At 39.4% G+C, this 24,977-nt stretch overlaps 1 protein-coding gene across 4 annotated transcripts in view; it reads right to left on the minus strand.

Moving 5' to 3' along the window:
* Positions 1–24,977, minus strand: part of LOC104918354 (helicase ARIP4) — a 60,946-nt gene that overhangs the window by 18,267 nt on the left and 17,702 nt on the right. Inside the window, exon 1 of one of the 4 annotated variants that reach the window (XM_019270873.2) lies at positions 13,217–13,433. The exons of 2 other annotated variants lie outside the window; for them this stretch is intronic. In XM_019270873.2, the coding sequence (XP_019126418.2) occupies positions 13,217–13,220 (4 nt within the window). In that variant the 5' untranslated portion in view covers positions 13,221–13,433. Of the gene's footprint in view, positions 1–11,602; positions 11,858–13,216; positions 13,434–24,977 lie in introns of those variants that run through there. One more of the 4 variants, XM_010730075.3, reaches the window with a different exon arrangement.

Genomic DNA, 24,977 nt, shown 5'->3' on the forward strand with positions numbered 1-24,977 from the left:
CCAAATATATCAAACGTTTGTTTGTCTTGAAACTGATTAAAAAAAACACCAAAAATGATGTTTTCATTTTAAGACTAATAGCCTGACAAATCCACTGACTTTTGTTTGGATATTTTGGCATGAAGCCTTTATCCAAGCAAATATGAAAAACAGATTTTCTTTTGAAGTAAGAAGCAAAATCAACAAATGAAAATTAAGGAGTTTAAAAACAATACACATAATAGGGTGTTGCATAAGAAGCGCACATTTTCTTATAAGTCTGTACGGGATTTAGGTTTCCTGGGAAATCTAATGGGGAAAATGAGCGTGGAATGCAGTGGAACAGGACATTAGCAGATCGGAACAAAGTAACTTTAATGGTTTTACCAGAGAAATTTTGCAGTTTTTGAAAAGATAAGGACTTCTGGTTGGCGGTGAGAGCAGCAGGAAGAGGAGACAAAGTATCCGTGTCGGGCTGATTTTATGTTGTTTGGCTCGTGTTCGTGTAACTGCCTATAGTGCCACCATGATTCATTACGACATTAACAGTTAATTAATTGAATTTATCTCACCCTATCTGCTGTTTAATGTGTTAAATGTCAGTCGAAGAACATTATCATGGTGGAGAGCTGCGAATACATGCAACTGGAAGACTTCAAAGAGGAATAATAGTGGGTATTTTTCCTGTCTTTCTTTTGATATTACAATACAAGCCATTGAATCAAGAGTAATAAACAGATCAACTGATAATATAAATAGTGTGTACAACTGCAACAGACCGCTAAGCTGATTAAGCTGGAATGAAAAGCTGTCCTTTCTTTTGAGGTTGGATTTTTATATCAAAGTGTGGACAGAGTGGCGTCAGTCTCAGCCACTTATGTAACATTTGTCATTTTGGCTGAATGCCAGCTTTTATTAAATCACTTGTTTCGGTTCCGCAGTGGAAAGAAATACTTTTACAAGAACTGCATTGAAAGAAAACACACAGAAGAACAAGTTTCATAACCTTCAGCATACACGTGTCTCGTCAATATTCTATGAATCTATTCCCTCACATCCTGTCAGGATGAAACTCAGCTTCGAAAGGTAAGCGGAGACGTTCTGTTCACAATTTGGAAGGTGTAAAGGTGAAGTGCCTCACACACACAATCACATAGATATAGGTAGATGTGTACACACACACACACACACACACACACACACACACACACACACACACACACACACACACACACACCCACCCCTTGGGGAGAGTCTGACTGAATTAAGACCAGACAGTGAGAGCAGGTTATACAACTAGCACACACACAAATACACAAAATACATTACATAACTAATGAATCACTGCATACTCCCCACAGAGGACCAAGGAAACTGAAAACCTCTCTTGAATCTTGCTAAACAAACACACACTCCATCAGGTTAGGACTCAGTAAGTATGTCCAAAAGTTGAATCTGGCTCAACTTCTCCACTACAGGTCACAACACAGCATGTACTTTTTGTCTGCAGACCCCGTGGCTCACACCGCCGCAGTCGAAATGTAATTCCCCTTTTCAAATGAACCTGTGTTTTTCGCCACAGTGCTGGATTTCGTCCCGAATCGGGTCTAAGGCCACAGGTGGAGTTTATTGACTTAACTATGATACTCTAGATACCAGTTGTGTCCTGTTTTTTCTCATGAATTCAGCTTCTAGGTTTGTGTCTGGCTTCAAGAAGTTTCCTTTGGTTTGTATCTGATCGGTGAGTGCTATTGTTCTTTTGTGTCGGTTTTAAAAATATCAAACTTTGGCAACTTCCAATGATTTTTTTCAATCTGATTCTAAAAACATACATTTGAAAGATGTTATATACATATGAGTTTGTTGAAGGAAAAAGTTGCCACAATAAGCAACTTAAATATACTACTTATAATAAGTTTCTAGAATAACCTTGTCTGAAATAGTCTGCAAACATAGTAAATGCATATTATATCCAGTTGCTGCTGTCAATGATTATAATATAATAATAATAATAATAATAATAATAATAATAATAATAAAAATATTTTTTTTTCACACAAAAGGTTTTCACACACAAACACAGTTACAGATCATATCGACTTCCAGATAAAAGACTTGGCTTGAGATCCTGCTTCTTTCATGATTTCGCCATGTGTTTCGCCATATTTTGTGAAATTATCACTGTTTGCAACACATTATTTTAATGAACAGACATGTTTTTACACTGCAGGAGTGGTTCAAAAACTTTCTTTTGATGTTTTTTTTTCCCTCAATGAAAACTTGCAACATATGGAACTAATTGTTAACATGAATCCAAGATGACCAAAGCAAGCAAGAAGAGGACAGAAGAAGGAGTGTTTAATATTCTAATGATTCTTTACTTGTCAAACTAACAAAGGTGACCTCACGTCTTCTCTCCAAACACAGACTTAGATTTAGAGCATTTAGAAATGGAATATAATGTGCATAACTATGTTATTATTAGCATACAATCACCTGAAAATAAGAATCATATTTGTGTTACCTTAGAATGAGTATGAATATCTACAGACGCTGTGGGTCATCTTCTACGTAGTCTGCCATGTTTCTACAGTAACCCAGAAGGGACAAACTAAACACTGGCTCTAAAATAGGGCCTTTTGCAAAGTGGTTGCAATCAGCAATTACATCACTAGGTGCAATTAAATTCTACATGCTGGACTTTTAAGCCAATGCCTTTTTGTTTGACTGTGATTTTTGGAAAATCACTGCCACAAAATATTCAGCTAACTTTGTGACTTCTTTCATCTCTGTGTTTTAACTTCAGCTGAAACAAACAGGTTGGCAGAACAAGTGATCTGCCACTACTGCTCACACTTTAACTGCAGTAACTACATGTTGCTTTAAATTCTGGTTCTAAATTCAGCTTGTGTGGCCTCCCCACCTCATTAAGAAACACTCCCTTGTGCCCGAGTCCAGTCTTAAGGTGAAAATAAGAGCTGCAGAGTGGATTGTTGCTAGGCAACCTAGTCAAACTCAAGTTGACAGGAGAAGATGCGAGCATGAAGACAACATGTAGGTGAGATGACGTGACATAAGTCATTGAATGCATTTAAACTCCTGACCTTAATCGCCACTAGACACACACTGAGCAGAGAGAGTGAGAGCATGCAACCAGAGCGTTTTGGTGAAATGCTGAGTCATGAGCAGTCAGTAAGTACCATAAAGAGCATCTGCAGCAACATTTCTACGCCATTAATTTGTTCTGTTGGACACTCCCTGTGGGTATAAGACTTGCTGCTTCTTACAAACAACACGACATGTACTCGAGAGATATGTGGCTGCAAAGAATGTGAGGCCACAGGCAACAAAATCATGGTAAGTGTGTGTTTGTGTGTGTCTCAGAGGGGGGTTACAGTGGGGAAACGTTTACTGCAACCACAAGGTTATGTAACCACTTCGACGTATATGTTAAGTGTTTATATAACTCCTCTGTGGATGTGCGTGTTTCAAATAAGTGCCACTGCCTTAAGTGTGTCAGTGTCAAAGAGAAAGATTGGATTGTATCTGACTGTATCCACAGCAGTAATGTATACAGTGTATAAAAGCTGCACGTTACAGTGTGTTTTCCCATCAGCTCCTCTAGAGTCTGACAAATTTGTGTTACATTTAGGTGTGAAAACCCTTTAAAAACTGTTAGTGATGCAACGTTTTCACCCTGCAGTAATGAAAAGCTTCAGACCGCACCGAATAATGTTTCCATGTAATTTATTAGCGGCTTTCCCTCAGAGAAAAAAAAAGAAACTCCTCTGGAACACATCAGTAAACGTCCGCCCTTGAGCACGAAACACGAATAAAGATTATAATCTGTGAAGTCCAACAACATTTTCTTGAACTGTTGCATTAATAATTACTACAGGCTGTCACAGAACTGACTGTGAGGGCCCCCTCTGCGATCTGGATTCTTAGAAAACTATGAGCCACAACCCAGAATTCAGCGATTTTAGAAAGGCCAGCAATTGTTTAAGGATTTAAGATGTGATTTTGAAGTTTTGAGAAGAGTTCACATGATGTTCAACTCCTGCAGGTAACCTGTAAAGCGGCATAGCACCACAAAATGGCTATTGTCCAGGAATTTTGATTTACGAATGAGCCAGATTCGATCTAATCAGGCCTAGCCAATCGGTGAGCTATGACCTGACCAATGGATAAACAGGAGGTGAGTAACACATGCAGAATGTAGTGTTTTGACAACTTTTTATGTACTTTTTGCCTGCTATGAAAGCTTGTTTTCGTTGGAGGCCAACATAACTATCATGAATCTAAGCAGCATTTTTGCAAATGACAGCAGCTGTCAAACTACAAACTCAAATTCTTGTTCATGATAATGCTGGTGATATTTAAAGAGCCCTTGAGAGCTTCTTTTAAAAACAGATCATCTATAAATCATGAATTCACATAACTGGGAGCAAACTGGGAGACACACACACCCATTCACACAGGAAACAAAGTCCTCATGAGTGCTTGACCTACATACCAGGTCCACTTTGTCATTTACCCATACTGAAACACGTAGCAGTGAGACACAGCAAACTAATGAACGGAGCCACTGTTTTCAGGTGTGTGTGTGTTTCCAGTGGTTTCCTCCACAAACATCCATCTTTCAATGTCTAAAGTGTCTCTGCTCCTCTTCTTTGTGAGTCACTGACCCAGAATAAAATGGCAGAAGTGAACAGTCTGTCTGTGGCTCACCCTCCCGTCCTCTGCTTGATGTCAACGTAAGCACCGAAATCATTCATCTATATTTGTTCAAAAAACGTTCTCAGACTCTTGGAGCTGGATATTGTCAGGGGGAAACACAAATTCATTTTGTGCAATCTCTACTCAGACCCATAAATAGACTTTTTCTGTCATAATTATTCAACGAGTTTGGGAAAACTTGAAAAAGTTCAACTTTGGCAATGCCAGCGAGAGTTCACCTTTGATTAACGAAGCTAAACTCTTGTCATTTAACATAGACACATTAATCATTTTTAAAGGAACACAATCAAAAAATATGAAATCTGCTTAAGAGATTGTTTTCCATTGACATCTTAGAACGTCTGCAGGGGTTAGGGTGGAAGGAAAATAGTTTCTTGTTGCAGAGTCTTTACGTACAACCTTTAACCTTTACACTGTGTTGTAGAAAAAAAAATCTGGGTACCTTTCTGTGAAAGCTTTTATATAGCTAAAATATACATACGACCACCTAGAGATCATTTGTTTCATTTCATTCCCTCTCCACTATACTATTCATCTACATATTTCTATCCTAATTATATCACTCTGCTCCAATTTCACCAATCCTCATCAGTGCAATCAAATATCGTGGAGATTTACTGTTTCTGCTGCTCCTGTCTGACCTATCCAGTGTCTCATTTTCACCTTCCCATCTCATGGCACTCACATCTTATGTGTTCTCCTTCCTCCTCCACCTCTTTTCTTATCTGTCTCTGTGTCTACCTGCCAACACCTTCTCCTCTTCATCCTCCTCCTTCTCAATTACCTGGCTGTACTTACTGAACTGCTCTTTCATTTCTCCTTGACACCTCTCCTCTTTCCATCTGCCTCTCACAACTCCAAACTCCTTTTAATACTCCTCTATTATTTGTTATTTCTCTGAAGTTTTCTTCCCATCTCATTTTCCACCTTACCTCTCTTTCCTCTCGCTCGGGTACACGTTAGAGCCGTGCCCTCCTTGTTACATAACCTCCTCCCACTGACGTTTGGTTAAAAAAACACAATAATGCCTCACAGGTCTGGAAGACCTTGAGACAATTGACATGCTGTCGTCAGTGCGGTTAAATAACATCTGTCTGATCGACAAAGTGAAGAGTTGACAACATGAGTCTGACATCATGTTCTTTGTTAATGGGGGTTAACTGAAGGTTTGCATTTTGTCGAAATCATACTGTACAGAGTGTGTTTAGTCAAATACTCTGAATAAGTAAGTAATGCACATTTGTATAGATAATTATGGGATCCCATGATTCAAGTAAATATTTCATGAAATAATGGTAAGAATGTTGTCTTTATTTTATATTTTTATTTTTAAGATGTATATATATATATATATATATATATATATAAATAAATAATTGACTATATGAGGGGGAAAATCACCAATAAATTCCACTTAACTTATCCAAACATCAAGGCACTTCCAGCACAAGATAAATCAATAATCTAACCTACTCCAACACAAAGACACACACAGTGAACAAAGCCAAACACGTCCGTGCACTCTGTTGGACAAAAAATCGAGATGGTAAACGTGCAAACTGAGACATGATGGAAAAACACAAAACACAGACGTCATAAAACAGGAAGCCTGATTTTATCTGACAGTAGCCAGCAGCATCCGATTTAATGGGGCGTTTGTGTTTATGTCAAAATGTCAGAAGCAGGTCAAATTGGCAACCTGACAAAAATATGGGACCGAATTTGAGCTCAACATGCAGCACATAAAACTTCTTTTTTTTCTTGGATTTCCACCTCATGGCTCCCTGAAAAGGCTGCAGCAAACAATACAGTGACCTGCTTTAGTAAAGAGCATAATTTGTGCACGCACACACATAGACAGACACGAGTGTCACTCAGACAGAAAGTTGCTCTCTAACAGACAGACAGGCCACCGACGCTCAGGCTGGGTGGACAGGAGGTGGGGGCTCTTATGTAACTGCTGCCTCTGGCTGTTATACAACCAACATGTTCACAAGAACCTCACGTCCTTAACATACACACACATACACAAAGATGTACCGTGCCACACACATTCACAAGGGCTGGTGGATCCAGACAAACACAGACATACTTAAAGAACACCTAAGAACACTTAGAAAACACACACACACACACACACACACAGAGAGGCACATGTGTTATGATGAGTGTGTCTGCCCCGTGTCTGTACAAGCATTTGTGTGTGAGACAGTGTTTACGTGGGATGTCGATGTTGGGATTTTCTGCCTCGCTTTTGCTGTTTAGCCGAGTTTATACTTTTTTATGACTGTTTTTCAAATGTCAGCAACAGGAAAAAGCGACCCAGGTGAACCGCCTCTCGGATAAACAGATCAATAAATCAATTGACAACAAGACAGACTGAAGAATTAAAGTCTCATCTCCTGCCAGAGACTTCACCTATCAGTCACAAGGTCAAGAACTGTGGATTTAGCCTCTGAAGTTCTTAGAGATGTGACCTTTTCTAACTCACTGATCGATGTAACACAATAATTCATTGATTTCATGAATGTTTATTGTTCTTAACACTGTGTTGCTCTTCTCTTCGGACACGATGGGTCTGATCAGATGTATAATTCATCATTTTTATGAATGATTATTTTTTGCTGAAAGTAGTGAAGAATGCCTGCCATAACTTCCCAGAACCCAAACTGCTTGTTTTGTCTGATAACTAGTCCAAAACCCACATGGTATCAGTATACAGCAACAGAAGACTGAGAAAAGGAAATACCTACATGTGAGAATGGGACTTTTCTGCTTTAAAACATTTGATAAATCAAATACCACAATTGTTATCATGTGTTTATGTCCTGACGATCAGGACAACGGGGTATGCTAATCTATCTTTAGTCCAAATCACTGACAAATATTACTGCTTCCACACCTTTTTGTTGCAACTATTCATTGTGTCTGCAGGGGTGAGCTGAGGAAAAATACCACAATCATCAGACACAAAGAAAGACGCACACCATAGGTGAAGAAAAAAAAATACTTGTGGTTTCCTTCCCAAGACAAATAAACATTTATCAGGGTTACATAATGTGCTTTGAGGAAGAAAAAATACATATTGAAACAATAATGCAGCTCTCAACATGACACGCGCACGCACGTATGCACGCACACACACACTTATATAACACACTGTCCTGAATGAGTTATTAAGGCTGCTTTATTAGAGCAAAGCATGTGAGTTATGAAACCATCCTGCTGGCTCCATGTGTGTGCAATGCGAATGCAAGCACGTTTTTGTGCGTACATGTCAGAGAAACTATGAGGTGTTGAGAGACAAACACGACAAAGGATGAAGAGAGAGAAAGAAGGTTAAAGAGAACAACTGGGTGATGGGGGGGAGAGAGAGAGAGAGAGAGAGAGAGAGAGAGAGACAGACAGGGGTGAAGTGAGGTGGAGCACTCTGTTTGTAGGCCAGTGTGTCACTGCAGCTGAGGAGGGAGGAAGAGGAGGAGAGAGGACACAAACACACACACACACACAAATACAAGTCTGACGCTGCCACTTATGAACGTTACTGTAATGGTCAACCAAGAAACCAACACCAAACATCTGCCATAATGCATCAGACTGACTCTGACCGTTTCACTGTGTCTGTTGTTGGTGCATCATCAGTTTCTTGTTGGCTTTAACGACGGCCTGGTGTCAAATGAGCAAATTAAAAAACTTTCACTCAAGTGTTGTTTTAAGACTATAAATGAACTGCACGGTTCCCACTACTGAACTGAAAAATGCTTAACGTCACAGTGGTGTGATCATTCAACTAAAATCTATGTCAGCGTTATCAGTGACTATAGCTTCTTGGAACTAAACCAGACCATTCAATTTCCTCAATGACAATGACTGAGATATAAAATATTTAAAGGTTCCAGAGGCTTTAGAAAAAGGTACTGGTAGTATTTGGTGGTGATGTGAAATAATGTGACTGGGAGAGACATTGTCTTCATGATGTTCACTCTCTGATCAGAAAACAGCTGTAAGATAATACTGTACAGCACTGCATCCATTTGATGAGAGAGAGGGAGAGGGAGAGAGAGAGAGATAGGGTTGAATTAGGTAAGAGAGACAACAGCAGTTTCTTTGTGCGTGAACAAGAGAGACAAGTGTAACGGAGGGATAAAAATAAACAGAGGAGATGAGGGATAAAATCTGTACTCATGAGGAATAAATCTATAAGACTGGAAAGCATGAGGAGACGAACACAAAGAGGAGATAAAGAAGCGGAGAGAGGAGGGGATGGGCGAACAAAGTGAGTGGCACTGTGCAGCGGCGAGCCTGACAAAGAGAACTTAAATGGAGGAAATTTACATTGAAGGAGAACAAAGACAGCAGCTATATGATCTAACAGCAGGAAGAGATCAAACCTCCCGACGTTCAACAAAGACGACATTAGGAAAGTGTGAATGAAAGCCATGTGGCCGGCCCAGCGAAGCCTACATCCTTCCCTGCGCTGTGGCGTTATGAAAGCAGCGGACCACACGTGCTCCCGGCATTTGGCCTGAACCATGGAGCTGGTCTGAACTGGACAGGTTGTTCCTGCCTGGCATGCCGGGACTGATCACAGCTGAACGGAGCTTGCAGTACAGCACGAAGAAATACAAGAATCTGTTCAACAAGCTCCATCCTGTTTTCTTAACACAGAGGTGTTGCTGCTGTTAAACTGACTTTTTTTTTCCTTTTCTTTCCACAATAAGCAGGTCGTCACTGATGGACAGACTGTGCTTGCAGGAAGATGTGCATAAACACACACATTCATACGCACGACACAATGGATTTGAGGGAGAACAGTGTGTTCTTTTAGCCTTTATCACTAGACGAGGTGCCACATTTGCAGCGATGACAAGGCATCTAGTGTCTCTTTTTACAGCGAGCCAAGCACCCTGAGCGATCCCAAGAATTACGAGCATGTAGACATTAGTTGTGTCTCCAGAAAGGATGCCTGTGAATGCTTTTCAAAATAAATGCCAACAGTGGGAGGGAGACGCAGAAGAACACTGTGCACCCGGAGCAAAACCAAAACAAATGAGCTCACTGATCAGTTCAGAGCTGCTGAATAATAAATGGACAACCTTTTACGCAGACTTATTTTGTTTAAACTCTTAAAATATTCATTTTACAGCCCAGAGATAAATAAACATTAACTGCTTTAGGAACCTTCATGCTATAAATAACTCTGTTCCTAATGTCAGACAGCAAACAGTCTGGACAGTTATACACTTTTCACAGTTTTGTGTCATTATTCTGGATTTGAAATGAAACAATAGTGGTTAGTGCTGATTGGGAGCTTTAATCTAACAGTCTTCACATGTATATTGAGTGAACACTAGGGGACATTTACGACAATACAAAAAGAAAAAGATACTGATCATATAGACACGGTAATGCAGGACAAAGGACAAACATTAACCTTCTTTCCTGGCAAAGTCAGACCTTAGTCCATCTGAACATGTAGTTCACCTTCTGAGAGTCTGTGTCTGTGAGTCTGAGTCAACCACTGGCTTTATCTAAGTTTATGATAACATGTCTGCTTACTCAAGTGCCCTTAAACTTCTAGACATGTACAAAAAGGCCGACTGTTCTTTCACTCACTTTCATTTGAAGCTATGGAAGCACCCCGAGTCAGCATTTAGCATGAAGCGACTTCATAACTTTACGATTATTTAAAATCCAATGTTCAGAGACAACACACAAAAAACATATCACTGTTTAAACCAGGACAAGAGCAGTGGATAAAACCTACAGAGTCAATGCACTAAACAACATACCCTCAAAAAACGAGTAATATGATCCTAAAAGTCTTGTTTGATGAAAAAGTAACAAAAAACAATCGAAGGAGGATTTATTGCAGGGTTAACTGACTCAAAAGGAACTAACATGAAGCTTTATCAAGTAAGACTGTGGTACAAATCACTGCATATAACAATTTAACTGTTAAAAATAAGCAAAAAAAATGGAAAATAAACCCTTCCCTCTCACTTCATGTTGGCAAAATAACACTTTTTGAACTCTTGCATGATGTTTTGCCTTTGCTGAGTGAATACATGAAGTACATTATATTAAAAAAACTCTATTTTCAGGTTTTACTTTCATTCATCCAGACAGACTGCGCTCTGTCCCTGCCTGCTGCCTCACACGTTTGCCCCTCTAACCCACTGGTCTGATGAACCATATGTTTTCCTGCCTCCACATGCTCACGCTTCCAGCATGGCCCAGTCCTACACAGATCCACCAATCACGCACCGGCATTGGTTTAAGTAACCGTAGAAACAGCCAACTGGAGGGCGGGCCTGAGACAACAACACGAGAGAGAGAGAGAGGCAGCCGGGTACAAGTGGGAGAGAGAGCGGCTGAAAGATGGACGGACAGAAAAGCTAGAAAATGGGTCGAACTGAACACTGAGGGAGCGGGGATGGATGAGTGTGAGTGAAAGGTGAGAAAACATGAAGAGATGAAAGAGCAGAGAGAAAAGATGGAGCGTGCTTGCATAAGTAGGTATGGATCCAGTGTTACACAACATTGTTAAGTAACTTGACAAGCGTCAGTCAGCTACTGCTGCACATTCTGGACACTTCTGAGAGGATTTTCTCCTCATCATGTCCGCTTTAATCCTTATTTATGAAGCATTGTTCATTATCTAATAAGATGAACTACCGAGTATCTCTGCAGCTTTCTGTTCCCAAAGCATGGCAAACATTTAAAACCTTTTTGCACTCCCTCGTATTTCTCCCTCTTTGCTACTTCCAAATTTTACCCAGCTCTCTGTTTCATGCAAACTTTCAACCACCTTTCCTCGAGATCTGGAATTCATCTCTTCTGCCAACTCTTCTTCAAAGGTCAGGATGATGATGTCACCTACCTGCGAATGACTCTGATTCGTCCAGGAGCAGCATGGTTATCGAGTAAAGAGAAGAGCCGGTCTCCTCTGCTTTTCTTCTTCCTCGCCTCTCTTATCAACCTCTCAAAACCGCCTCCTCTTTCGGCGGAGCAAAATGAACAGTAAAGAGGAGATGTAATTTTCCTCCTCTCAGCTTTGTTTTACACACTTTAATCTACTGCCACAGTGACTGACTGACTCACTGACTACTGGCCGACCACTCTGTGTGCTACTCTCTAGTCAATAGCAATGTGAGGCTGAGGCAGGCAGGAGGGGGCTGGCAGCTGAAAAACTTACATAACCCTTCATGCTGGAGCCGGGGCCCACTGAGGGGGGACTTGTACGGCTGATTGTCCCATTACCACCAACACCACCCCTCCTCCAAAACTCCTCCATAACACACACACACACACACACACACACACACACACAGGACTACAGAGCATGTACGGAAGCAGCCGCCCACACAGTCATGCTGCCTGTTTATGTGTTTGTTGATCAGTAAGAAGTGAATTTTGAAAATACTTCGATGATGATTGTTACTCAATCTGAAAAATGCTTGATAAAATGGTGTTGGACACAGAAATACATAATAATACAATGTGTTTGAAACTTTAACTACACATAGGAGAGCTAACATGTATACGAGCATGTTGACCCAGACAGACAGCTTGTATGTCTGTGGCAGAATGAAGGACACAAAGGAATAATGTGACTGCTGAAATCTGTGTCAAGGTCCCTGAAATACCTACACACCGACTCCAAAAGCTCATGTCCTAAAAGTTACATTGCTTTACAGAGAATCCTTCTTTATGAAACAAAGCGCAGTGTAATCCTTACACAAGCATAAGACTGAACAAAAACTGCATTTTAGAGGTCATTTAATCCAAACTTCGTCTTGAATGAAGTGTCAGTGACTTAACTTCTTACTAAATGAGATCAACTCCAATTTCATCATATCAGTAATACTCACACCAGACTACGCTCACTAAATATGAAAATCGGAGTCTTAAAGAAGCTTTTCTACAATCTGTACAAGACGTACAACATCACACTGGCGACTTTACGCCCATCTCAAGAGATTACAGTGTATCCACAAGCAAATTTATCTAATTTATACAGTTAATTAATTAACCCAGTTTATTAGTATTTCCACAGGGCTGAGGAAACACTGTTACGAAAACTTACAGGAAACACTTTCAGTGAATAAAACAGCTCATTACTCTGGAAGCTACAATTCAAGTGGAATAAAAACATATCAGAATAAATTGATATCAAAGTCCTTGTGAATGGGAGACAAGAGTAGATTTTTTTTATTTTTTGGGGGAACACAGACAACTCCTGCATCTATTTCATAACACGCCTTATGAAACCTCTGAGCTCTGCACTGGCCGAGTGGCCCTGGCCACAGACTTGGTACTGCACCACATGTAGGTCAGTATGATAGAAACTTCTATTGTGCCTGCATACATCCATAAAATAAGAAGACATACAGCGGAAAAGATGTCGCGACAAACACAGAGATGAGAAGAAACTGAAACAAAAAAAAGTGTAGCCAGATAAGAAACGCTGAACAAAAAAAATTCATATACTCACCCATGTCATGTGGCTCAAAGTTGTTGTTTTTGCCTCCTACTCGTATGACAGACCCATGCCTCCTCTACACTTTCACTATTAGAAACGTACTCCAGCTGATGTGTGTTCCTCCTGCATACTGCTAACACACTTCCTCACTGTCCCATCTAAACCGAGCGTGTCAAAGTGTGTGAGAGAGCGTGTGTGTGTGTGTGTGTGTGTCTCTCAACATCTAGCTCTCGTCTCGCAGCTTTGCCGGCGCTCCAGTGAGGACAGAAGGCCACTGGGACAATTACAAAACAATGAGTCGTTTAAAAGCTGCCCCAGCCTGCCGGGTGTAGGAAACCTCCCTCGATGGCTTGCTTCCTGTCTTCCTCCTCCCCCTCGTTCTCCCCTCCCCCCCCAACCAACTGACACAGGAGCGGGTGTGATGTCAGAAAGCCACGCCCACTCCAGAGAGGCTGCCTTAGGTAACAGGGGTAATGGGGTTCAACCAGGAAAAAGATGTACAGAAGAGGAGACAGAGGGAGGAGGACTGGGAGAGAGGAAGGAGAGGAGAAGAGCCGGATGTAAAATGATAATCCCGAGTGTTAATGGCAACTTCTGGTCTCGTTGATTTGTGGCAATTTCACTGGAATCTTTTAAAGATGAGCAGTTTATTGGAGAAATAACATCTGAAATATGAAAAGGTGAAGATAAAACAGAGAGAAAAGACTCAAAATGATTAAAATTTCAATTTCAAAAATATAAATTCCAATATGAGCCTGGATGGACTGAGGCAGAGAGAATAACTCACAACCAGTCTTTCATATCAAGTCTATAAGATGAACTCTGCATTAAAAGTAAGATCTACTGTCTCTATGTGAAGCTTTTAAAGGTAAATCAATTACTGCTCAGACAGATTACACTCAACTTTTTAGCCTCATTTTGTGGTGAAGAAAATGCCTTTTCATGATTTTAAAATGTTCCTGTTATTTTGTTTTGCAATGAGGCAATCATAAATGAGAACAGGGGCGAGAGGGGACGAACTGGAAAAGGGAGGAAATCAAGAAAATGGTATAAAGAGCGAGGAGGATTCAGAGATGAATGAAGTCATGTGCTACTACTTTCTGGTCAGTGCACGCAGCAGAAAATAAAAAAATCTGTTTGGCTTCACGGGAGGGTATCACACATCGTAAACACTAATAAACACATCATAAACAGCATAAGTGTAAATTTCAGCAGCAAGTAAGTAAAAAACATCAATGCTGTGGAGGGTGAGAGGAATCATGGGTAAATATACTAAGAAAAGAGTTGGGATGACAGTTAAGGATGGCAGAAAAATACATGAAAGATGAGAGGAAAGAGGAATAAGAAGAAACAGATTAAAAGAAGGGAAATAAAAAAAAGAATGCAAAGGATAGAGGACAATCAAAGAGATGAAATGATGAAATCAATGAGTAACAAACAAAACAGCGAAACAAGAGAAGAATCTGTGACAAAAAGGGGAGGGGGCTGTTTCAAAACAACCCTGTGAACCCAAAGACCCCTTTAAACCCATGGTGGTGGTGTGGGCTTATCCTATACAGATCACTTTACACACAAACACACTCACAAGGTGAGAGTCCGGTTTTACATGGCTACACACACACACCAACCCACATTGCTACAGAGCTTGGGGGAGGTGCAGAGGAGTGAGGTGGGGGAGGAGACAGGGGGAGGCGGTGACAGCAGCGATGTAAAGCAGAGGACTGGCCTGGCAACGCGTGAACACGCTCACACATACGCACACATTCACCTTTGCCACACTACCACAGTTCTGGTATCTAGCCACGCCCCCTCCTGTGAGGAAGGAAAGCTCACATTTCACTGTTTACATAACCTAGATCCACCAATAGTGTGTGTGTGTGTGTGTGTGTGTGTGTGAGAGAGAAAGAGGGTCACAGTGTTTTGGGTTTTTGTGCACTGTTTGCTTGAGGCTGAAAGAAGAATTCAGATGTTATGCTTGAGTTATAGTATAGAAACTACATTACAGAAATCATCTGTTAAAAGCAAAATACTCAAAGATGTAGCCAGGTAAAAACAAAGTATCCAAGTATTATCGTCAACAGTGTCGTGCAAGTTCAAACTGATTTAAATGAGTTTACAGTTTCGAATTTTGAATCAAGTTCAAAAAGTCACAAAAAATCAATTAGTTCACATTCACTTATTCAGAAAGTTCAGCCTTTAGGTCATATATACTTTCCTTGTTCAACAGTGTCTGTACGTGCTTTCTTGTGGGTTCACGCCTGGATGGCTGCAAAGCAGTGACTAATCTGATAAAAGCTGTCATTACAGCACTTAGTTACGTTAATTAGTTGCAAATGGATACGTTCTATTCACCGAAAAATATTAGCAAATTCAGTGAATGAGCTTTTTTAGCACGTTCATGCATCAGAGCATGAGAAGCATTCATCTAAATGATGAACAGTGAATGCAACAGAAAGTTTCCTTGATAAAAAAAAGAGAAACTTTGATACACTAGAAATATATTACATTACTTGACAATGTACTAACAACTACCTACCAATCATATGACAGAGAACAGAGAACCCACCTCCTCAAATGGGACCGGCATGGTCTATAGAGACTATAGGCTCCTGAAGGTCCAACACAAAACAGATAAACAATGAATGCTGTTAACTTAGTCAAAAACTTGTGCCGATAAAATACCATTCAGCATCACCATCAAGTATAGAATGCAGTGTTCAAGCACGCAGTCTTAAAACAGCAGTAATTAGATCTAGCCCCTGGAACAAACAGCACCCAGCAACAATCACAATGTGTTTTCTGCTCTTAAACACATCAAACATGCTGTTGCTTTTTAAAATGGTCAAACACATGCCACTGGTGGGTACAATCAAGCGTTCAATAATTGGCTGAGTGTGCTGTTGCCTTGTTAGATTTGTTCGTATGACCTGATTAATTTCAAGCAGTGTGTCTCTCGAATTGCCCTAGAGCGAGGCCCTTCTCATCCCGTTCACACACTTAATGGAGAATAGAAAGCATGCCACTCATTGTGGACAAAGCATAATACATACTGGTCACCAAGATTTAAAAGGCAGCAGACCAACATGGACTGTGGGTGTATCGGGAAGCAGTGAGGTGTATTTGCTACTATCGTTACTGTCAAATTAAGAAGTATTTGAGTAGAAAGTGATATGGCACTGATGACTATAATGATGTTATGGTTTGAGCTGTGATCCCAAGAATTATGATGTACTCTGTAAATCAAATCAAATTCATGTTCATAGTTACAAGAAGCTTTCAACAGGAGGTGAAGGTATACGAACAATGAAAGGGAAGCTAAGCGTGTAACATTTAGAGTGACCCTGACCTCAGACACAACGAATTTCATTGTTTTAAAAAAACTAAAGTAGTTTTAGAGAGAACACACCAAGTTCACAGACGCTGCAAGGTTAATGAATTATTACATACATATATCTGAATAAACAATAGCAGTTTAATAGATGTTCTGTCCCTACTTAATAAAAGTGTTTAATTTTTTTGAGCACCTCAAGGACTTTCTTTTTTAAAATAAAAAGTTTTAAATTCCACCAATTGACCTTACACTGAGATTCTTTCCAGCATAGTGTGGATGTTAAGAACAAGAAGAGCCAGTCAGTTCTTATCGTGACAATTTGTATTTTTCAAGCAGTCACTGGTGAAAATACACGACTAGTATGGTTTCCATTTTGGTTTTTTACTAACATGATGAAATAATTAAAATCACCGGATTTACTGAGAATCATAACGTTGTCAGGTTGTTGAGTGAAGAAAATCTATATTAAATCAAATCAAGTCCTCCATGTGAAAAACAGGATGCCACTGAAGATTTTTAAGTTAATGCTGTTAATTCTGTTGAATCGAGTCAGTCAGGCTTTGTGCTCATGCTAATTCTTGGCCTGAACATTAAATTTAACTCTGCACAGAAGGATTATTCAACCTCCTTAATATTTTCCCCAACAGTTTGACATGGTTAAATGCAAAACTGACATCATGTGTTTACAGTCTGACAGCTGAGACTATGAACTACCTCATGTCTCTTCAGCTTGAGTTGAATGAGTCTGTTTTGTCAAGGCTGCATAAGCGAACACACACACTGCACAAAAACATCTTGTCTGAGCAAAGCAGAGCTTTGTTTTGCAGAGGGATACTCAAAGTTATATACATTTATACAATGTTACTTTAAAAGTAGCTTAATTACATTTACTGAAGGACTACAGATCCCATCTCATTCTGTATGTGTGTACCTCTATTACTATTATGGGTGCACTCTTAGATTAAAGCTGTTCAACAGAAAAAATATCACATATGTTGAGTCTGTTCAGACTTTTCACACCCACTAGAGATCAGGGATTCTCTTCTCTCCTGACCGCCGCTCACTAAAAAGGGGCAGATTGCCATCTGAGTATAAATAAACATGTCAATTACATCAGTAGGACTCCACGGGATGAGTAATGTGAAAAAGATGAGTCCACAGCGAACACGTGAACAAAGATGGCAGGTGGTTTTGCTGATGAGTTATTCTAACTCATAATCAGCTTGACATGGAGCCAGAGCACTACCTGATCTGAAGTCTGCTCACACACACAAATACACACAGCCAGTCTGGTGTGTCAGTATGTAGACCAGCTGGTGTTACTGTATCACCTCCTACACTTCACTCTGTGCAGCCCCTAATCAGGTCACACACACGCACACACACACAGTTATGCGTGTGTGTTGATTATAAGTTACAATAAGGCATCAGCAAAAAACACCAAAGTCAAGACAGTGCTGATACTCCTTATTAGATTTTACTTCTAACATAAAAACATTCAGTTAGTTCAACGTCATCCACTCCACCACTCCTGTGTGATGGTGTACTGTTTTTTTTCTGTGATGTTGTTGCCGCAGTTTTTGGGTACACAGATTGGGAAATGTAACCTTTTCTGACCACTCGAAAATTGATCAAAAATGGTGAGGCTCCCTCCAAAATACCACATTAAGACACCAAGACCTTGAAGACAACTGCTGCTGAATAGAACTCATTGAATCCACAAATCTCCTCAAATTTGTTTAGACCCCAGTAAGCCGAAGTTTTAAAATATACTTGTTGAAAATAAGATTTATACTGCAAAAAGCTACACGTTTTTTGCCCAAAGCTGTATGGGTTTAGCATAAAGACTGGTGGGCACCCATAGAACTACCTTCAGAGGTCATGAGACCCCTTTGAAATGCCAGTTTTTACATAGCCAAAATTTGGCTTAGCTCTGGAGCGTTATTTAGCCCCACTCATGACAAATCCGACATGTGCCAATGAATGCCTTATGTCTTCTAGTTTCATGCAAGCCTGCAAAAGGATGATGGACAAGGATGTCCAAACAGAGAAGGTTCTTTATTTACATAACCCAAAGATTTCTATAATTATTTACTTCATTGCTGTATTCCTGTAGTTCAGACTCCAACAGAGTGATTCGTCCTCTCTTTGGCTGCTCACATCAATTTCACAAGTCACATTCTCCCAGTGAATCTTCTTCATATCAGTAAAATAAGTTTAAACTTAAAAGGTTTTGAACCAGCACCATATAAATCGCATGAGAATTATGGTGTGTCAGATTTAATAGTTACAGCTTTGACACATCTGTCAACATTTAGGCAAACATTAATATAAGATCAGACTCTGTATCTGCAGATAGTCAATATTAAAAGACGCAGCCCAGATTCGAAATATGTGACAATTTTCAGATCTTATGCCGTGATCAGGTCTGATATAAAACCATCATGCTGTCAGTTTCTAGGGCTACTTTACAAGCACAAAGTTGCTTGTTTGTACATCAATTTGACATGTTTTTCCTTCTACTTAAAGAATGTAAGTTTAATATTTACTCTCTTTTCTGTTCTGGTTTACTCTCCAACTCCATGTCTGTCTTTAGCTGCTAATTATTCTACTATGTGCACCAGCCATGTGCACCATGTCTTTTGTTGTCTTTGAATAAAACATCATGAATTGAGAAGACCATGGTGTTCGTCCACCTGGTTCTTCTACCTTTGTTCATTTTATGGTGGGATGGTGGGAGTCAGACATGGAAAACACAACATTAACAATCAGCCTCTCTAAAGGAACTACCTGGTGTTCTACCTGTAGTTGACAGGGTGATGTATCTTGTCGCTGATTAAACCAGCGGGTGTTTGCGACATTCGTAGGAGGAAACATGTTTACTTGTTTTTCTTCAGCTTGAACTCGTGAGTGTGAGAGTGTACTGTGCTTACCAACGCCTACACACAGGGAGGGGAGCAACAGGCTAATTAACAGACTATTACTCTCCTACTCTCTGGAGTCTGTGTGTATGCGTGTGTGTCTGTCTTATGAAAGATGTGACTAAATCTCATGACAGCCTCATCTGAGCCGCAGAGAGCCAATAACATGCAACACACACCCCTCAATCTGTTCACATTGCCACACTGCCACACACACACACACACACACACCTGACCCAGAACAGACATCCCAGCAGCACCATGTTGCTGAGGAGGATGATTTTATTTTAGGAGACTGGTCCCACCTCCCCGAGTCCATTTCTCAATGTCACTTTTTGACGAATGGCCTTACTTCCTCTCTCAGACATACACACAAATACACACGTCCACCCCCTGATTTTTCTAGGGTAAGTGAGTGTGTGTGTGTGTGTGTGTGTGTGTGTGTGTGTGTGTGTGTGTGTGTGTGTGACCTCATCTTTTTTTAAACTAAATCATTTCCAGATGCTTTTCAAAGGATTACACCGAATAAAAGTGATTCTTAAACTATTTTTCTGGCCATTACATCAAAGATTTCTTTTTTTCTGAAAAAAACTGCTTACTGCTGTCCTTTAGTTATAAGAATTACTTCTAATATTGGTAGATGATATGGATAAATCTATCAAAATACACTTAATTATCATATCATGATCAGTAGTACTATGTGTTCTTCATCTGTGGGTTGGTATATCTGTTATATATGTAGGGTTTTGCATGTTAATCAGTGATGTCTCCACTTTAACTAATCTATATGGTGTGCCCCAGGGTTTAATTCGAGGACCAATCTTATTTTCCTTGTATCAGTCACATTATACACAGACATGGTGTTGCATTTATTTGCATTTCCTTGTTTCCTGTGGTGAAAATGTATGTGTATTTTTTTTTTTGATTCTGGCCTAAATGTAGTAATTATTTTATTCATTTATTTGTCCGAGATTTGACCAGTTAAATGTAGTTTTCACTTCAGTCTGTAGACCTGATGATTAGGCAAATTAGTCCATTGACATATCAACACACAACAGTTACAAGTACTTAAGTAATCTGAAATGCTGCAAGGTCCACCCCCATGGTTCCTGTACAGTACTTATGGAAAGCACTATGCATTTATTTGCAACACGCATATACATCCAAACATCTTAAAAACATAGATACACTTCACTGCATCTTAAAATTGATTGACATAGTTAATGTCTATTGTCTCAACATATAGATTTCTCCCATATAAGTGAGAATATACTTACATATATTCCAGCATTAAAAATATAGCTACACACGTCAGTCTGTCTGGTAAAAAGGTAGATCTCTAATTATCATTTCTCAGTCAAGTGGCCTATATCTTTTGGTACAAGTCTTTCCTTCTAAATAAGGAATAAATTAGATCAAACAGGAAACCTTTGGAAATACTTCTATGTAATGACTTCTCCCAAATGTTCCTTTTATATAAATACCTGTAAATAGCAACATGTGTGTGTTATGTATGTAGGGGTGTTGGATGTGTTACCAATGATTGCCATGACAACCCTAAATCTCTCCAGAGATAAAACTCCTACGCTGACAAACGAACTAGATATTCATCTTTTTACAAATAGACCTGACCTTCAGCATTTTACAAAAAAGCAAACCAAATGTATGAAACGTATAATTTCCTGTGGGTCAGAGTCTTGTCTAGTGTAAGAGTGTTCAGGATGACAAATGTGAAAACTTTCATGAAAAAGATGAAGAATTAATCACTTTTGGAACATCAATCAACATCAATATGACAGAATATCATAAATAACAATCATACTATCAATCCTGTGCTGTAATCTGTAACATATTTTTTTACAGTAAACAAATCTGTAATTTTCTTATGTGACACCAGACATAAAATGACAACATAAAGTGGTTTGAAGAAGAATGACTAAAAATGTAGGGACAGAAAAAAGGCAATGAAGGCAGAGGGATGAAGGTAAGTTCAGATCAAAGCAGAGGAGGAAATGGAAAATATTAAAACGGGAGAAAAGGAAATGAGGGAGAGCGGAAAAAGAGAAGGGGATGCTGAACCTGGAGGAGGAACCTGTCACAGCCCTGAGGGGGCCGGCGTCCTAGTGATGGTTGTTATGGTAACAGTGGGACAGACGCAGGAGACGGCAGGGGGTGATGATGTCACAAGTGCAAAATAGATTGGCAAAGTGAGAAAAATAAGGATGTAAATGTGTTTTTTTCCTCCACCAGACCTTTCACTCCTTCCACTGCCTGCCAAGACGACAAACTTTGAAAGCTTTAGATATTTATGATCCCTTCAGTGCCTCAAAATGTTTAGCACCTCGCTGAATTTTAACCATCCTCTGCAAATAATTGCAGGACAATGCTGCAAATGTTCAAAAAACATGACAGACATGGTTACATGTTGAATAAAAAGTAAAAAAATAAATAAATAAATACATAAATACATGAGAAAATGTAGATATTAACTATATTAGTTATCTTGTTGGTTCCTCCTCCTCCTCCTCCACCTGTGATATTGCATATAATTTACAATACTGCAACACTCACCAATTTTTTAAAGCATGCCAGAGGTCTTGGGATTGATTTTGCACTCATTCATACTGCATTATACTAATCATGCAGAGGCAGTGAACGTTTTAGTGTTTGTCACAGTTTCATGAGGAGTCGTCCTTGTTTATGTATTTTCATTAGCGCATTCAGGGTTTAATATTTGGCAACCAAACTTGCCAAACTGCTGTTATTTTTCCAACAACTTCAGTGTTGACTTGCCGTTTGTCCTCTGGGTTTAACAGATCTCAGGTGTTGGAGCCTTCCCCAACACCACAGAAATGCATTAGCAGTGCCCATTCTCCCATCAGTACTTTTCCACCTCGAACCGGCATTCTCGCAGCCCCTAAACCCACTTCTGTGACTTCTGACACTTCTTCTGCTATACTGGGTCAGTTATACAAAGTGTTGCGCAACTGTTGTGATAAAAAAATGTTTTATAATCCCGGCAGGAAGCGGGAAAGCACAAGGACCTGTACCATGCTTCGTTGGATGATTAATGGTTCATCATCATTCTCATCTCTTGGTTTCCCTCTCTCACACATATACACTTTGAGATTCAAAATAACAGCAATTAAAGCTATATGGCAGCAAGCAGTGCACTTCTGCTGTAATTAGGATGACATGTACAGTTAGAAATAGAGAACAAGCTTGTGTGATAAGAGTTCTTCACAGGTTCACGGGTCTCTGCTGCCAAGGATCAAATATAACACACAATCTGCCACAAAATAAAAGGGTTATCCAACACTGACTGACAATGATGACTTCATGCATGTTATGTTTCTGGCCACTCCCCAATCTGTGATGTCACCAAAACCACTGGTTCATCCGTTGATTTATTAGGATTGCAAAAAAAATGGATAAATGCACCATAAAGAAATCCTGTGTGGCCAAAAAGTCATTTCCCTACAGACTGCGAGTATAAAAGAGACATCTGTAAAACTGCTGACACCTCAAACTGCAAAAAAGATCAACTGGAGGTGACAAAACCGTTAAAGCATAAAAAAAGAAAAACAATACATCAAGCAAGGAAAAACTGGGACACTTTGCTTAGCATAGCTTCTGTTCTTAACATAAAGAACTGAAACAGAAGGAAACAGCTAGCCTAGCTCTTTATGAAGTTCAGAATGACACTTACCAACAGCTATAAAGCTCACGAATGAATCCGTTTCTGTTGTTAGAACAACGATTTCTTGGCGAACAACAAACATTTAATTGTACATGATCCTAAGCGACTTCAAAGTGAAGTTGCCTGGATTGGTACCATCATGCCTGGACTGAGATGGAAACCTGAGCTCAACAACCTCATCTTGCACAGAAGTGAATGGGTTGACTGATTAACTTGAAATAGTTAGACCACAAATTGTCATTTTTTCATGTATATGTTTGTGTATGAATTAAACAAGATGCACTGTTCTAAGCTTTAGAGGTGTTGGTAGGCGTATTTTTTACTTTGGCCAGTCGAGCTGCTCTTCCTGCTTCCAGTCATTATACTAAGCCAGGATGTAGTTAGTGTAGTTTCTTCTCATCTTAGTCTTGGAAACAAAGTGAATGAACTAATTTCCAAAAAGTGTTTAAGTATTTAACTTTAAAGACATTCTGTGTGATCTCAGCCTGAGGCACTGAATTAATTCAAATTCAGTGAGTGCAACAAAAGAGTCTTAACTCATTTGTTTGACAAGACCACTAAATTTAGTGCTGCAGATACAACCTAAATGCTTAATTATTTTAATCTAATTCTAAGATGTATATATATTTAAGTGCTGTATTTTTGTATCCCTTCTTTTTAAATCTTAATAGACTTTGCAGACATAGCTAGGGTTAGGGTGTTTGCACGGCATGCTAGGAATTCGCAGGTGTCAGAAGATCGTTTTCTAGTAACCTAACCTTAACCCTCATACAGTCCTTGGAAGATGTGAAAAACAGACAATGCGCTTCAGTGTTTTTCTTCAAGGTCTAAAACTCAAGTTGATTCTCACAGAACACAGAAGTGCAACACAATACACACATACACATTAAGTCTATGAAATTTAAGACGACAAATTAACCATGTGCTTTCTGATTGTGCTGCCCCTCCTCTCTTGATCTCTAATCATAAAACTGTAAATACAAAACAAAAAACAGCAGGCTGTTCTCTCTCTGAAATGAGGTCAAAGTCATCCAAAGAATGACACCATTTATCCAACCAAAGTTTAAATCTTACCTCCCCCACACACAAACACACACACAGCATCTAATAAAACTAATAGATGATTCATTGGGTTATGTAACACATACTGGCAACAGAAGAAGAGGAGGAGACGAGAGAGTTTAAAAGGAGTTTGTTTCCTTAGGGAGAACAGAAGGCCAAAGGCTGATGTGGGGAGAGCTTGTCTGGTCACACATGTGAACAGTACAGCCACTTGTTCTAAAAGCTAAATTTAATTATAACAGTATATATTTGTGTGGGTGACTAGCAGAATATTTTGAAAACTAATAGGCAGATTTTTATAAAATTCTGTGAAAATTTTATAGCTGTTCATAACACAAGAAAAAATGATTTTTCTCCAAATGAATGAATGAAGTTTAAGGTTATTCTGGGTCGAAAGATTTTCTGGCATTTAGATTTTTTTGTTGTTGTTGTAAATAACAGGTTTATCCAACGAATCTCATTCAATCGTCAGCAAATTTGGCAAAAAAATGTGTTTAATATGACAAAGGATATTTCCTATAATTGGCTATTCTAATAGAATTTTCTGACTTTTGTTATAATTTTCTAAAATAACCTGTTATATGCATCACCAGGTTTAAGTCTGGTGGATGTTTTTTTTTTTTTAACTGATGGTGACTGGGCTGGTTGGTTTTATGTTTTATGCTAAGTCTGATGTGAGTTTATGAAGCAGGTTTGAGTTTATATTTTACATTAATATTATGTCTTTTATGTACCTTATGTTCATGTATGTGTGTGTTC

Source organism: Larimichthys crocea, chromosome XV (assembly GCF_000972845.2).
Source record: "Larimichthys crocea isolate SSNF chromosome XV, L_crocea_2.0, whole genome shotgun sequence".
NCBI lineage: Eukaryota > Metazoa > Chordata > Actinopteri > Sciaenidae > Larimichthys > Larimichthys crocea.